Below are 16410 nucleotides of genomic sequence, written 5' to 3' on the forward strand. Positions count from 1 at the left end.
CAGTCCTAGTACTTGTTTTTTGTTGTCCTTTCAGGACTGGAATCAAGACCAACAGATTACTTTAGAAAAATCCCAGAAGAGTCATCCACCAAAAGGCTGCTTTTAATTCCCAATGACATGAATGAAGTAAAAAGAAGCCTTTGAGCTCCACGAGCCCCAGATAGGTGAAACATCAGCCACTGTCCCAGCACAGTGCTCTTGGGATGTCACAACGTGGCCTCTTTCTTCCTCAGCCTTTACTCCGTGACACCTTTACTCACTTGAACTGAACTTGGAAAACTTTATCACTTTTCTTCCTTATATCTACCTTTGAAGGGACAAAACACTTGTGAATAGGAGTGAGAAAGAGAGTAACAAGAGAATTTTTTTTCTAGAGTGAAAAATCCATCTTCCTTAGCAACACCTCCATAATTTTGGTTAGATCTACCGAAATATTTAAGAGAAGAAAGTGGGTCATAAAGATAGTTCAAAATATGAGAAGTGGTGACAGCTTAATGTAGCAGGAGAAGAAGAACTAGTTAAAACATTATAAAATGTGAGCCTTCTACTTGCCTGGATGGTTTAATGGACATAGTTGTCATTTTAGCTGCTTAACACTTCATGCTAAAAGATGTGTCAGATTTCCCTGTGCTTACATGGCAATTTTCCCAAGTCGACTGTGAAATTGAGAAGATAAGTTCTTTTACAATTCATGGGGGATCTGCTATCCAACTGGATAGCGAGTATGAAGATAAGCAACATGCAAAGTATTGGAACAGAAAATCTTGGTTTCTGAGAAAAGGTTTGCTTGCTTTCTAGTTTCTTGAACATTGCTTTTGTCCTGCTGTGCTGTCAGCTGTTAAGCTGGGGCAAAATGAGAAGTTCAAAACATACCTTCTCCTCTTTTGGTGGTGTGACTGTTCAAAAAAGGTTAATTTCCCAGGGCAAAACATTTCCTCTATGAAGTTTCCAAGTAAAATTATTTCAGAAAGAAAAAATGTATCTTCCTATAAGACATGCTAGAACCAATTTTGGCCCTAAAAATGACAGCAGCTTCACTGGCATCAGCAGAACTACTTTGATTTTCCATTGGTGCACATCAGAGATCAAAATTGGACCTCTTTGTCCAAATATGGACACCATTAGCCAAAAAATACCTTGCAGGCTTTTCCTTCTTCCCAGTCTGTGAGGTGCTGACAATCCTCAAGCACTGCAGACACTCTGGGATTGCACGTTTTTGCCTGTGCTTAGAAAAGTGCCATTTGCTACCTACTGCATCTCTCGCTTGCTTACATTTAGAAGCATCAGTACCAAAACCAGCTACACAGGCACTGAATACACAAGCGGATACCAGCTGAAGGTAAATAGCCTGGAGATGCAGGATTAGTGCAATTGCAAACATTCACTGCAAGAACAGAGTTAGCAGAAGTAGAAGAATTTCTATTTCAGCAGCCTGCAGTAAGGTAGTGACTAAGTGAACTGGTGAAAAATCAGCAGCATTGCCTGAAGTATTTTATAATAGCAAAGCATCAATTTTTTGGTAATTCAAAACTGACACTAATTCAGCTATGTAGCAGTCTCTTATGACTGTCTAACACCTTTTTAAGCTTATAAAAGAAAATAGCACAGACTGCCAAAAACTCTGCTTATGTTAATAAGACTAATACCAAAAAAGAGAAGTTTCACAGCCTCTCCTGATGAGTTGCTGTGAAGTCTGTGAGGAAGCAGTAAGTGCACAGCTTCAACCGCCCAGTGGGAGCCAAGGCACTTGTCTTACGATTTATATAAAAATCAGAAACGGTTTAGGAATCTCATTTACATTTTAACAAGTAATGCAGATGTTGAGGAGTCTCCAGTTCAGTGCCTTTGGAAATCTCACCCACCTACATGGAGAGAACTACGGGATGAGCCTCTCCCTGTATTTTTCTTTTATTACTGGCCTTTGCAACAGCTGAAAGTCAGGTTGACGGGACACCGAGGACCTCAGCGCCCTGCTGACAGAGTCTGAGTGACTCACAGAGATTGCCAGATGTGGTCCTGCCAACTCTTGTGATTTCCCTGTGAGTCTCCCTCTACTTGGTGTTCTTCCTCAAAGCCTCGCTTTATTTACACTGTAACATGAGAGTTTCAGCTGTCATTAAAAAGCAAAGAGGCTGGTCTTGTTTGGACAACACCAACCCTACAGGCTGCAGAATTGAAAGTGGAGGACAAAAAGACCTGATAGTTCTTGCTTGCATAAGTTTCATGATTTTAAGCTGGTCCCAGAACCCTTTTTTGGTAGTGAAAGGCAATGTTGGAGCCAAAGCATGAGGCATTTCTTAGTGCTCCCTGCTGAAGGAAGGTCTTGGACACCACGTGGGGAAGGTGGCATGATGCTTCTTGGAGACAGTGAGGAGGAAGGACCATGAACCAACCGTAGGAAGGTGGGAATGTCAACCTGAGTTGCCAGATTAAAACGCCCTCAGGAAAGTCTGTCCCCAGGATTTTGTGGAGCTGCCAGAGGAATAGGTTTTCCCCAGGCATTTCCTTTCCTGCGCAAATTGCATTCAGGAGAAGATGAGCATGCAAAGTGAATGAAAGAAACCAAGCAGAAAGGAATTAACTGAACTTTAGGCACTTTGCTCAGAAAGGATTTGGCTGCAACGTTAGCTGAAGAACTTGGATCTCATTTTTCCACACCAAGTAGCCCATCCCTAGGCTGACTATCTTGGGCCCAGTTCAGCACTAATATAAGAGTCACTATTTCCTTGAACTGAAAGGACATTTTCACCTGCTTGCACTAGGGAAGAATAAAAGCTCTTGTCTACCAGAGTTACATGAAAAGAAAAACAGATTTTGTAATAGAGTTGCTAAGATCAAAGCAAACCATCTTTCTCCATAATTGGATTCACTCTTTTAGGCTTCTCATCTAAAAAATGACACTCGGAATTTAGCACACAAACAAATCATCAGTTTGTCAAAGTGCTGAGAACCAGGGTTAAGCTGAAATACTCCAACAAATATACCCTCCAAATTAAATCAAACCCTGCTGCATGGGACCAATTTCTTCTATCCTGTACACATATATAGTTCTCTACCCAAAACCCATAACGTGAGGCATTTAATATGAGCTTTACTCATCCTGCTGGATGCTGATTAGTTGAAAAACGCTGGTAAGTAACGGATCCCAGAGAAGCAAATGTTTATGCTTGCCTAAACCTAGCCAAGGAAATTTTCTATGGTGGAAAAACTGCCTCACCATGTAGAGTGCCATAACTGGGAGCGTATTAATAGAAATAAAAATATAAATGCCTACTTGTTTACAGTTCTGAATTTAACTGTTAGGTTGCCAGAGCAGAGAATAACATTTCTCTGGAGACACAGAGCAAAATGTAAGTGCCAAGCACAAAACCCTAATTCAATGGGAGCCCAGTCCTGTTTCTGCCTAGTCAATAGCAAACCAGGGGGTGTCCGTCCAGTGCCTAAACACTTAAATAGCAACTCCTGCTCTCTGCTGTGCAACTAAAGCAAATGCACACATTTTTTTTTAGCTTAAGGCAGCACGTGTAATCTGGATTTGACTGTGCACATATTATGTAGGCACAGAGGTCTCAAAGATAATTGCATTCCTAAATGTTTCATGCATAAAGTTCCTTGGAGAAAGGGACCCAAATGCAAGCCCACACATTAGTATGCATCAGAGAAGCAACAGAGAAAGCACCTTCAGAAATCTCCCAATGTGGAAAATCCATGGGTCTAGGTTTGAAACCCATCCTGAGGTGCAACTGTAGGAAATCGGGCTCTGCTAATCCCCATGCTCACAAAACTGCATGTTACAAAGGGAAACCTGACAGCCTGCTCCTCTCGAGGCAATTTTAATGCTGGCCAATCTTCAGTGACTTCAGGCAGAGTTTCATCCTCTGCCACACCTGCTGATGGCTGGGCAATGGCTACTGATGCCCAATGAGACAAAGACTTTGCAGCATGCTCCCAAGTGCACAGAAGACTCTTAATAAATAAATAAATAAATAACACCTGCTGTATCTCATGAACTCTGATCTTATTTTAAGATCATTTCATATTCCATTCTTGCCTTTCATATCCAGCAGTGCACCCCACTGCAGTCTTTATTTGACAGTGCAAGGCTGTTCTCAGGGATCAGGAGAACATAATGGTCCTTTCAAAAACCACATCTTGTGTGAGGGCTCCCAGTACCCACTCTCCAACCTCAAACCATGTGGTGGTGTGTGTGCCCACCAAACACAGCCTTAATATTTGGCTTGCTCAACACAAGGAGAGAGGAGACCTGGCAAGATGTCCAAGTAACTGGAGTTTTAAAACAGGCCTGGGTACTTTTTCTGTTAATACGTTAATATCCTTTAGAAGTGGAGGAGCAAGGAGAGCCATCTGCGATCTTTTACAGGTGAGTGTGAAAGCTGTGGTGAGTCACATATTTACAGTATGCTCTACCCACACACAAAGGTCTCGTCGAAATTTGAGCAACAAACAATGAGCCACAATCTGATTTTGAGGTCACATTTTCCCTCCATTTACCATTCTTCTCTTTCCTTCTTTCCCTACTAAAAGGTTACCTGGGATTTGCAGCCCTTTCTACCAAGGTGTTGACATTTTAGCTAGGGTCTCTAATTGTGCTGAAGAAAACTGCTGTGAAGGTTTAAGACCACCCTGACCTAAGACTGACCATCCCTCAGCCAGTGATTTCAGGATAGGAAATAAGAAACAAGCGTGAGTTTGTGTCTCAACCACCCAACTGTGTCTCAACCACTTCAACTGAACCATCTTGAACACAGTGGAATGTATCAGAGGAGTAACATCTTCCATTACTGAAACTTGATTCACCAGACTTAGCCACCAGAGCCCCATGATAGAGTGGACAAATGCCTGGAAGCAAGAACTAGAAAATGCCGAACTTTCCCCCAACTCAATTTCAACTGGCAGCTTCTTATGGGAAATGGGAGGAGACAGAGCTCCTTACAGCCACGGGCTGCAGGCAGCAGCAGAACAGCAGCTTTACTGAGCCCTTGGAATTAGGCAGATAACACTGAGAGGAGTAAAATTATACCCAATTTATTATTCACCTCTTATCTTGTGGAGTGTTGAGTAGGTTTCACTCCATCACCCCTCAGCAGAGTACCTGAGGACACCCCCCAACACGCCCAGCGATGTTGCCTGCAGCTGCCCCCCATTACCTGTGCGAATTTCCCAGTACACATCACCCCGTTCCAGCGCGGGACAGTGAGACACCCGGGATGACGCAGCAAGTAGTTGTCTGCTCTGCCTATGAAAGTGTCCGGATACCCTGTCACCGAGCCATCCAAATCATGGAAGATAGACATTTTGTCACCGTCATTATCGTTGTTTCCAAACCATTCGCCTGATCTGCCAAAAAACACCTTCAGTCCAACCTAGCAGGAGAAAATAAGAAGAAAAATTACTGGTTAGCTCTAAGTAAGGACCCGGGTTTGCAGTGTTTTAACAACCAAAACAGTGATACAGCTAGAACTAGAAAGCTCTATTGTTTGAGTAAGAGTTGTTTTGCCTCTTCTATTTAGAAAAATTTCTGACTGTATTGGTTTTCCCCCTCATTTCTTAATCCCAGGAGATATTTTCACAAAAATTAGACTTTTGGTTCTTTGAAATGCACTCACGCAACCATGTATTCCTTGAAATCATACAGCAATAAATTATGTGGTGGCAAAAGGAAGAGGATGACTCAAAGGGAAGGGAAGTACTGAAGATTATGAAATTTCCTGAGGAATATCACAGCTGTGATCAAAGAAACAAAAATTGCTAGATATTTGGTGAATTTTCTCATATATTTACAATGGCTGTTCTAAGGAGTTCTGTGAGTGCTATTTTTTTCTAATTGTTCCCCTAAAACCTTATCAAACTCATAAAAGTTACAGCAATTCTCAGAATTGGCTCTTGTGCAGATTCTAATATCTCACCTGAAGAATTTTTTTTAGGAAAGAGAAATTTAACAGGAAACAGCATTATCCTCATTATGCATAGCTCTGTTTTCAAGATTTTTCAGTAGCTAAGTAAAAGAATCTGTCCTGATATGAAAATCCAGCAAAACAAGGAAACTGCAGATGTTCAGCAAAAAGGCTTGGTATATTTTAATGTCTGCAGAGAAAACTATTACAGTGTGTGACAATTAAGTTCTGAAGTAATCAAGAAAATAATTACCCCAGGTCAAGCACTCTGAATAAATCCTGCAGCAATGTGTATAAAAGCAGACGGCAGAAATAGCGACTGGATCATGCTGACCCAAAGGACTGTAATTCTTCTACTTAGCCCAACTAATTTTAATTGGACTGTGCACATGAGTAAGAATTAGGGTCAGCAGGATTAGGCTGCAAGTTTACTAAGGGCTTTAAAGGCTTTATTTTAACAATAATAAACAGAACAGCTTAGGAGAATAGGAGGGTCATTGTGATTCTGAGTTAGATGGAAAGTCCCATTGGCTTAAAAAGAATGACCACTGCAGCAAGAATTACTTGCAGAATAAAAGTCTTCATTCCTTTAAAATTAAACTAGAGCCTAGAACCATTTTTCTGTCACCTTCTTGTCTAAATATGAGTCTCATAAACAAACACCTGAAGCAGTCTCATTTAAAGGAGGCTCAAACACATGGAAATTTAATGTGTATTTTTGAGTGTTTTAAAACCTTTTCTTACTGCGCTGAAGGAAACTTTTGCCCAAAGGGCTACTTGGCAAAGTAGGAGGATCCAAAAAGTTGGTTTTTTTCTTTCATTTTAACTTATAAAAGAGGAGATATTAAAAAAATGTAAACACTGTGCTGCAGCTCAAAGCTCCATTATAAATACTTTGTGACAGTGCACTTCTGGAGTTGAACATGAAAACGGGCACTTCACTGGGGAGGAGAACAAAGTCAGCCGTACTTCAAAACAAACCAAGGCACAGCCAGCACAGCTTACATTTGATTAACACTCTCAGTGTTTCCATCCAGCAGCAGACAGTTTTGGTGCTAATGCTAATCTGATCTCTAACATTCTCCTCTAAAAAGTCTGAAAGTCAGAAATGAAATGGAAATATTAATGAGCAGTTTCACTTCTTTCATAAGTCTCAAGGTTACCTTACTTTTGTATGCTGAGGGATAGGGGTGCACCGAGTTTGCAGTTACAGCTATGGCAACATATATTTTTCTTCTAAGTGAACACAGATGAACGGAGAAAAGACTCAGCTGGTCAGGTATGTCCATGTGGGGCTAGGAATGAGCTAGAAGAGGCTGCAGAGACACGTCATGTCTAGCTACCACACTACTATTCAGACACCTAATTTTCATCAGGCGTGGGCTACCTGGGAGTGATATGCTATAAAGGTTACTTGAATTACCTGTCTGAAGCCTGACAGGGAGCCCTGACAGGTGATGCTTATGTGAGTACATAATCTCTTAGGAATGTGCTAACTCAACCTGTCCAAAGGCAGCACACCTAACACAGTTGCAGACAAGTCCTGAAGACTGCAGTGGAAAACACTGGCTATATTAAAAATTAATAATGTACTGGAAAACATCACAGTAACTTGCAACTTTTTCTAAAATTCAAGTACTGGCACAAGCTGCTATAAAAAGCCGTATCACTGTATTACTGATAGCATTTTAAGAAACTCACTTTCAGCCAGTGTGAATCTTCCTCTATTTTACCACCCAAGGACTCTGCCCTTGTTAGCATGTCTTTTACTCTGCTGGAGTGATGCAAGCCCTCAGCCTGCAAGTTCCCTTTGGTCAGGAGTCTCTTTAGTGTTTGGGTGGTTTTTTGCTGCCCTCTTTTTCAGGGGATAACAGACTTGCACTTTAACTCAGTGTCTGCTTTTCTTTTTCCCATCATGAACTGTTTGCAAACTGCTGCTTTGACACAGAAACCCAGCACTGAGACAACACAGGCTAAACATAGTAAAGGCAACATTAGGAAGTGCCCATCTCTTAGCTAAGCAGGACTGCAATCCCACGGGAGTCGCCAGACCACAGCCCGGAGCCAGTGCTGACCCCTCTGAGCTCTTCTGGGGACCACAAACCCACCCGACACAGACTGCTGGGATTTCTTTGGAACAAGTAACTTCAGAGATGCCGTAGTGTTGGCACAGCTAGGAGTAGAATAGGCTTCAATCCACCCTAAGCTCCTGGCTGCAGGGAGAAAATAACCAGAGGGACTATTGGGAATGGATGTGAATTGGGACACTTTGTGAGTCTTCTGCACCTGCTGGACGTGGCCTTATTCATGGGAGCCCAAAAGGTCACGTACAACCTCTTGCTCCTCACCTCACTCTACAGGAGCTGTGCAGAAAAAGGACAGAGAGATGAATGGGTTGCTATTTTATGACTAAAAAGAGAAATGTCAGGTCTTCTTAAGAAACGATGCACAAGTGTCTTGTTTGGGCATGGCTCTGTTCTGGGCTAGGGCCATCTCCTTTGAGCTCTTCAAGTCCTACTAACTGACAGTAACCAGATCTACAGGAGACAACAACCATCAGTCGCCCTCAGCTGGGTTAAGACCAACTACTGCTTCCACTGCTTTGAAATAACTTTCAAAAAGCACCCTTTTTAAAACAAACCAACCAACCAACAAACAAGCCTAGCAATAATTTTGCTATTGGTAAACGCACAGATATCTCAATATGTGAGATTTAGGTTTGTCAATGGAAAGGCAACTAGAATACTTTTTGCGGAATGTAATGTTTAGGTCTTCTGTTCTACTTGACTGTTATTTCTATGCTGGAATTAAACAAGAGTGGCTCTGTTATTTTGTTGTCTAACTAATCTGCTGATTAGCCTGATAAATTATACAATTATTCCTTCAGCATGACTAACAGTTTTGTCATCACTATACAACATGCAGTAATGTTTAATTTCTTCTTAAAAAACAACTGTAAATTGATTGTCCTTTAGGGAATTAATACTTAGCTACCCTTTAAAAAGTAATAAAATGAAGCCTGGAGATGGAAAATTAATTAAAACAGTCTACAGGCTCTATCTTAACTAGTCAAAGACATATTGTCCCATATAGCAATTAGCAACAAAACAATAAACTAACCGTAGTCCTTCAAGTTTGAAATCAGATTTAGCATGTCTGGGTTCAATCCAGATAAAACAGAATCGAAGTGAAAAGTGCTGGGATGCAGGTGGTTACAAACATAAATGGTTTTTAAGTTGGCAAAATACCAACTTCAGAAATGGATATTTCTTGGAAATGTACATACAATAAATAATTATTGGGATAATGTCTTTAGTTTTTTTGTAATAGGCTGAAACTGTACTATTTTAATTTGCTTTGCAGAAGTATTTAGTAAGTCTTCTGACCATTTTTACCTTGAAAACCTCAGATCTTAAAGGCATTGCAGTCCTAAACTGCCTCTCAGGCAAAAAAAGCTGGGATATTTAACAGGCTCATTGGCTTCAAATGGTGCAACTGTATTAAAGAGCTGCATTTTCAGCCATTCAAGAGGTAATCATCCCCTTTGCTAACGTGCACAGGTATCATCTGTCTGAAACCATTCTGTTGGACAGAGTCCTACATCCATTACTGGAGGAAAATTTCCGCTCTCTTCCAGTCCACTGACGGAACTTTTTCATCACACATTTTTCTCTAAGCTCCCCTCCCCAGTTCCACGTTGATTTTCTCATTCATGTTCCCCACGGTCATCTTATAACCATTTCCCCAAGGGAGAACATAAAGAAGATACAGCAAATTAGCCCTTATTCTTGTTCCAAAGCTCCCTAAAGCATCTAAGGTAACTAAGATCTCCTTACAGAAATGCACAGGAACTGTATTTTCTTTAGAGGAGCAGTCAAGTGACTGCAATCAACATCATCATTTCATAAAATACCCTCCTGTTGTTGGTCTAAAGCGTACCAGAGAGGGGACAGACAAACTAACTGCTTGCCAGAGGGAGTGATATTGGTCAATCCCAGAGCAATGGGAATTTTCCTCAAGATAAAGCCAAACCTCAAGCCAAAGTTACTACAGTTCATGGACATCCTAACAAGCACGGACCTTGTTTGAAAAAAGCTAAGGAGAGGTTATGATCCCTGGGAGCAAGCCAGGTGGAATCTATCATTTCCCAAGCTAAGTGTGCAGGGCCACGATCCCTGCAGGAATCCAGGACAAGGACAGGAATTGCTCAGCATCCTACAGCTCCTGCCAAGGCAGAGATAGAGAGCCCCATTCTGCTGTCACTGCTCAAAGGAAGTCCCTGTTGTGCTCAACAGGAATTTCACTGCTGACCCCAGAAACTGGGCCATGGCTTTGCTTCTAAGTGCATTTCCTTATTTCTGTATCAGAACTGTATTGCAGCTTACTGCCTCCTGACATCTCATTTGTGTTTCCCTCAACCTCTGAGGCCAGGTCCTCACCAGGTCCTCAGCATATATAAGCTGGTAATGCTGCACCAGCTAAGAGTGATGTTCTGGATTTTCTGGTTACCAGGTGAAATCTTCCTCTAATGCAGACTTTTTAATGTATGTCTGCCCAGGCATAAGATACCTTCACATTTTACTGGCTTATAAATAACCTTCATTAAAAACAAGTCTTGCAAAATGAATCGATGGTATGCACCAATGTAACATGCACCACTGCCTGGAAATTCCCGCTCTAGGATAAATCTCTCACTGCTTCTAAAAGCATAAAAACTTGCATATCCAACAGCATGCATTCCTAATTTTCTTACTCACGCTTTTCTCCATCAGGATCTGTGACACATTATTCTGGGGGCTTATCTGCCAGGAGTTTTTCATGAAGAACCCGATGGCACTTGAGTATCTGTCAACAGTCGGGGTGAACTTCTTGAAAGTGCATTTTGCCATCCTGACAGGCCCATCATAAATCTGGAATCCACGAATAGGGAACGTCCTGTGAGATTTAAAAACAAACACAGTCCTGTGTTAAAAGCTTGGGCAAACTCTGAGTCTTCTCCTGAAGGCACAGAAAGATATTAACAAGTAGCTAAACCACCTTTCCTTTCCCAAAACTAGGATCTGGATGCTCATCACACAGTTAATGAAAGATGAAACTCTGCTGAACATCCTCTACACGATAAGGCTCAAGGGCCAAAAAAAATGACTCATACAGCTTGCCTAAGTCTTGTAAGCTGGGGTAAAGCAGTTTAAAACCCTTGTCCCCAGCCACCCAGGGCGTATCACCATGAGGAAGACCCAAAGGGCTGTGTGGCAGCATTGCCATCAGGTTCCCTGTTCCGAGGTAGACGGGTTTCTCAGGAAGACATCAGCATGATTGAAAAAATGATATCAGTCAGACTCCCTGGAGGCAACAGCGTCTCCCTGGCAGTAAGTACCAAGTGACGCAGCAGAGTTTCTCCTCTCCATACAAGCCACTTCACACGAGATCCCTAGGACCTAGTCCACAGCACTTCGTACAGAAAAGCGATTTCTGCAGCATCAGTCCATGGACATGTTGTCAAGACATTAGTGTTGAAGGAGGCAGCACTGGGGTCACAGGTAAAGACCTGCCCCTTCCATGGTTTGTTTTCAGAAGGCACCAAGTTTTGCTTGGCCCCAGTTGTGTTTGATTGAAGGGTGGCCTGCATCAGCTTCACAGATGGTAATGAAGCTGGCTAGTAGTTGTGTGGAAGGGTAGGTCAATGCCTACAGAGTCCAGAAAGAGTTGTTCAGACATGAAAGCCATAAAGTGGACATCACATGGGCACACAGCGTCTCTCCAGCCTGGGGGTCACCAAGGCCCAGATTCCCCCCCATCCCTGATGGTTTTCCTTACTGGTTGGCTCCAGAGATCCAGAAACACTTTGCCAACTGGAAACACCAGGCACAAAGAGTGTTTCTTGACCAAATAATTCTTCTTCAATTTCCAGAGCTGTTATCCCAACAGTTGGGATCCCCACATCCCATTTTGCACTATGGCATAATGAAAGGACGGATACCAGATGTTTTGGCATACTCCTTCCCGAGAGTACCTTGCTTAACAGTATCACAGATGATTAGAGCTTGCTTGAACTGCAAAGGAGCTTTTTTGCAATTGCAATTAAAATAACAACACTGATAATAACTGAGGATAGCTCTGATTATTCCTGCTGTCCTACACAGATCCCATTCCTGTGTCACTTGTGGCCGAGACATGTATAGTCAGAGTTGTGTGCACGGTATGTCTGCTGAGTACTGCTTATTCCTTAATTTTATATTCCTCGTAGAGGGATTAATGATTGGTGAGCATCACCAAAAACATACATTAGGGTAGAATTTAGGCTTGGGGAAGCACGCCTCGCTATGGGGATGTGGGCAGGCACCGCAGTTGCTAAACAGGCGGCTATGCTGCTATCAAAATAGAAAATAGCATACAGGTATTGAAAGAGAAATAAGATGTAATAATGAAAAACGGTTTCTCCTTTGTCAAACCAGCCATGTTTGCCCAGCTACGCTGGCAGGAGGGATGGTGACATGGTGGACAGGAGCTGTACCATCAGCTCAGCGCTGCGCTACTGAAGCACTACACAAAAGCCACTTGGTATCTTTCAGATTCTCTAATCCATTCTCCAGCGACTAATAAATTAAGCAGAAAATCAAATCAAACACATTCAGTCAAGAACACTCTCAAGCTGCTGGCCTGAAGAGTGATTTTATTTGGATGCTTATTATTTCTGGCCTGTACAATAATTTCAACACCTGGTGTAAATTACTCATTGGTAGTCACATTCATTCCTGAGGCTTTTCTTCTAGCTTATGCTAATGCCAAGAAGAAATGGCAGAAGAATAACTCACTTGTTTCTGGGCAGCGTTCTGTATTCTCCATTTGCCCCTTTTCCCCAGTAGCTGTTTTGGCCTCCCTGGGAGCCAAAGTTGCTGCTTTCTCCAACAAAAATGGAGTGTGTAACCTCCAGGCTGGAGCCTTCGTCTGTCGGAAACGTCCCATCACTACAAACAGGCAAAGAAACACCAGGTAACTATGCAGCACACCACAACTGATTAATTAACACTTTTAATTACACCACAGACACAGTAGAATTTCTTCTCTAATTTGGGAAAAAGTGGATCCACTGATATAACAGCCTGCTTTAAAATCTCTTTAGAAGCCAGCAAGTTATTGCGGAGGTAGCTTAGTGCTCGGGCATCAGTAACACAGGTAACTTACTCTGGGTAAAACCAGCTCTACCCTATATATATATATATATATACACATATATATATATATAAAATTGCTCTATACCAAGTTGCTTTATAAATTTTTACCTACATCCCTAAAGTGAGAGCTTCACTGATTCCCATTGCCTGCAGTGGGCTTTGAATATGGCTTATTTTTGTGGGTCTTTTGCAAGAGGGGTCAAGATGAGAGCAGCAGGAGCAGGGTAGATACCAGCAGAGGAGGCAGGAGACCTGCTGTGCCACATGGGACCATCCCAGCCACCCTGCCCCAGCAGCACACAAGCTATGGGCGATGCTGCTCCACCGGGTTAGAGCAGAAGAAAAGTCTTCCCGAATGCAGAGCCAGATGTTTAGTCTACTGGTTCAGGACCTACCGTCCAAAAGGAAATATTCAGCAATTATGATGTATTCCCCAGACATGCTGAGGCAAAGAGAATGAAAGGCTAAATTGCCCCTTGTATTAATGGCTGTGCAGGGAAGACTTGATGTGGTCTGGGAGGGAAACGTGAGGTTTTCTTGTGTCTTACAGGAATTACCAGGGGAGTGTCTCAGCTTCCATTCTTGAGCCTCTTACATTGGGGGAAAAAACTGGAAGAAGGTCGATTTTAAGAAATTACCTTGCCAGAGTGAGTCCAATTCCATTGTCTGAAAACCTGGGACAGAAGAAACACAACGGTGTAAATGAGGAGTAATGTCTGCAGTGAATTTGGCCTACAGACCTATTTATGTCTGCTGCGAGGGGAATGATATAACACGTAATTACAGTAACCTACCCCGAGTTGCGGAAAATAATGTCGCCGCCCCTGGCCCAGGCCCCATGGTCATTATTTTTAAAAGCAATAAGACCATCAATCACGGCAGGAACTCGCGGCTTTTCAGGATCAGCATCTTGATGTGGGTGAAACCTGAAGCAAGGAGCTTAGTTAATATGGCACAGGAGACATAGGAACCGACCTCAGACAGAGAAGGTCGTGCCTGGCAGACCTCGTTTGGCTTCCAAATATCAGTCTGATGGGCCTAAAGAGGTGCTATGTCCTGGATCAGAGTCAGGCTATTAGTTTGATTTCATCTCTGTGCTTCAGTACCAAGCAGAAAACAAGAAACATTCATAAGAGTGAAATTCTGGCCCCAGTGAAATCAACGGGAGATTTCTCACTAGACTTCAATGGGCCCGTGGTTACTCCTTAATTTGATTCAGTGTAATTTAGAGGCATAGAAAACATTTTTCCCAAGTCACTTGGGTCCTTTTGTAATTGTCCTTACAAGGCCCATTGAGAATCCCTGGATTGATGCTAGAAATCAATTAGGCACTTTCAAGAATCTCATTCAGCAAAGATAAGGGAGTAATTGGAGCTGCTCTCCTTGCATATACAGACCAGACCTCCATATGCTTCTGTCTCTGCTGAAAGAGAAGCTGTCATATGAAAAAAGGATTCGCCCTGGGAATCAGGCACTTCTCAATTACTTTCAGGTTATTTCTTACTATCTTGACTGTCAATGGTAGACTTGAGTCATGTTTGGAAAAAAAATCACCACTGCTTTTTCTGAGTCTACCCTCACCTCCTACTTCTTCCAGCTGATGTCCCGAGGGACGCACCACCTCAGTGCCCAAGGGCTGGCCCAGGGAGGGAAGTCTCACAAAGGGAGGCAAAGTCACCCTTTCCTTTCAGCCATATGGGAGCATTGAGAGGGTATGATGGAGGGGAAAAAAGCCAAGGCTTGACCAGTAGCAGTGGCTGATTTCTGCCACATCCTCCTCACACAGACCCATAGGGCTGCAGTGAGTGAGAAAATGGCCTTAATTTACCTGCTTCCACGCTGCAAAGGGAAGCTCAGAGATTTTAAAGCAGCTGACAAAAAGCTTTGAGGCTACTTTATTCTCCTCATTAACCCTAGACCAGTCTCAGCAGTCTCTTACATCACCTTTCAGATGTAAGTGCTTTTAAGCAATTAATAAGAAATGCTGGAGTTTACAAACCCACAAATGGAATAATGGGATCTGGATCCCCTTTCACTTGCTTCACTGCTTAGTCCTCATAACCCCAAGTGCACGTGTATCATTTTTGGTCAGCAATAACACAAACAATTCAGTGCATAGCTATGAAGTATTTGCCTCTGCACATCAGAGAGAGCTTGTGTGGTTTTTCAGATGCTCCAGCCATAATGAGGCATTAATGATCTGCTAAACACAATGCAGAAGCCAAGCAGCAATACAACTATCCAAAATACTTAGCCATACACCATGTGCTTACCTGGCATTATCGACAGTGAGATATTCTCTGGGATCTTCAGCGCTGGCTCTCGTTGTCTTTACTCCTTTTCCAATAAACAAACCAGCCTGAAAATGCACACGACTCCAATTATTTTAACAGACCGCCCCACAGAGACCACAGATCCCAGATTTTTATCAATGAACGTAGGCAGCCAGTGCGTGCAGGCACAGCGAGCGGCTGCAGCCCGGGCTTTCTCTTCCCTTTTGGTGTCACTTGGCCCTGCTCAGCATGACATTAGCACAGGATGTAGCACGCTGAAGTCAGGACAGAGCCTGCCTTGCCATGTGTTATGCATCAGCATCTTGGGCTGCCTTCTGACCCAAAGCAAGGCACTGAACTCCCACTCTCTCTGCCCTGCAGAAAGCAATAAGGGACTCTGCCAAGCTCTTGGTAACTTTTTGGAAAAAGAGCGTTGTTAAGAAGTAAGCCTTTAAATAAAGAGTGTCGAGTCCCCCGACAGTCAAAAGAGAACATGAGCCGCTGTAGCTAAGTTAAAGACTTTGGGCTAGAGCAGCAGCTGTCATGGACCAAGATGTAAAATATACAAGGCCCAGAGAACAGCACTGATTTCAATCTAGAATCCCGAGAAATAAGTTAAAAATGCTTTTTACAGCTTACAGGTTACATTTTCATGTCAACAGTATATTTGGGGGAAAGTGTTTTTCTTGGAATTACCCTTGAATTTTTGGTCTCATTTTTCAAAGGTGATGAGCAGGCCCTGGCACAAACAACTTTTGCTCATCCCCCTATATCCTTCCACCACTATGGCCAACAGCAGTGCTCAGTGTCCTGCCTGTCATTCCTTAAATCTCACTTAGTTGTAGGTGTACCTATGGCCTGGGCACATCCCCTCTAACACAGGCACCCAACTGAGGCACCTGAAATGGGAGCCCCATTCTGCTCAGCTCCCTCTTTGATCATTAGAAAGAGCATCATCCCAAAAAGTTGATTGTCTCTTGACATAGTGTTAAAAGACCACTATTAAAAGGTAAGACACCCATGACCATCTGATTTCAGAGCATGACA

The 16410-nt window shown here is 42.7% G+C and overlaps 1 protein-coding gene across 1 annotated transcript in view; it reads right to left on the bottom strand.

The window, feature by feature from the left end:
* LOC309595293 (cell surface hyaluronidase CEMIP2-like) overlaps positions 1-16410 on the bottom strand; it is a gene marked incomplete at both ends in the record, with an annotated part of 57939 nt that overhangs the window by 23844 nt on the left and 17685 nt on the right. Inside the window, 6 exons of the mRNA XM_082322057.1 lie at positions 5169-5384; positions 10673-10850; positions 12731-12883; positions 13729-13764; positions 13885-14016; positions 15364-15449. Coding sequence (XP_082178183.1) covers positions 5169-5384; positions 10673-10850; positions 12731-12883; positions 13729-13764; positions 13885-14016; positions 15364-15449 — 801 coding nt within the window. The remainder of the gene's footprint in view (positions 1-5168; positions 5385-10672; positions 10851-12730; positions 12884-13728; positions 13765-13884; positions 14017-15363; positions 15450-16410) is intronic.

The sequence above is a fragment of the Platalea leucorodia genome (genome assembly GCF_965183815.1).
Source record: "Platalea leucorodia genome assembly, chromosome: 9".
Lineage (NCBI taxonomy): Eukaryota > Metazoa > Chordata > Aves > Pelecaniformes > Threskiornithidae > Platalea > Platalea leucorodia.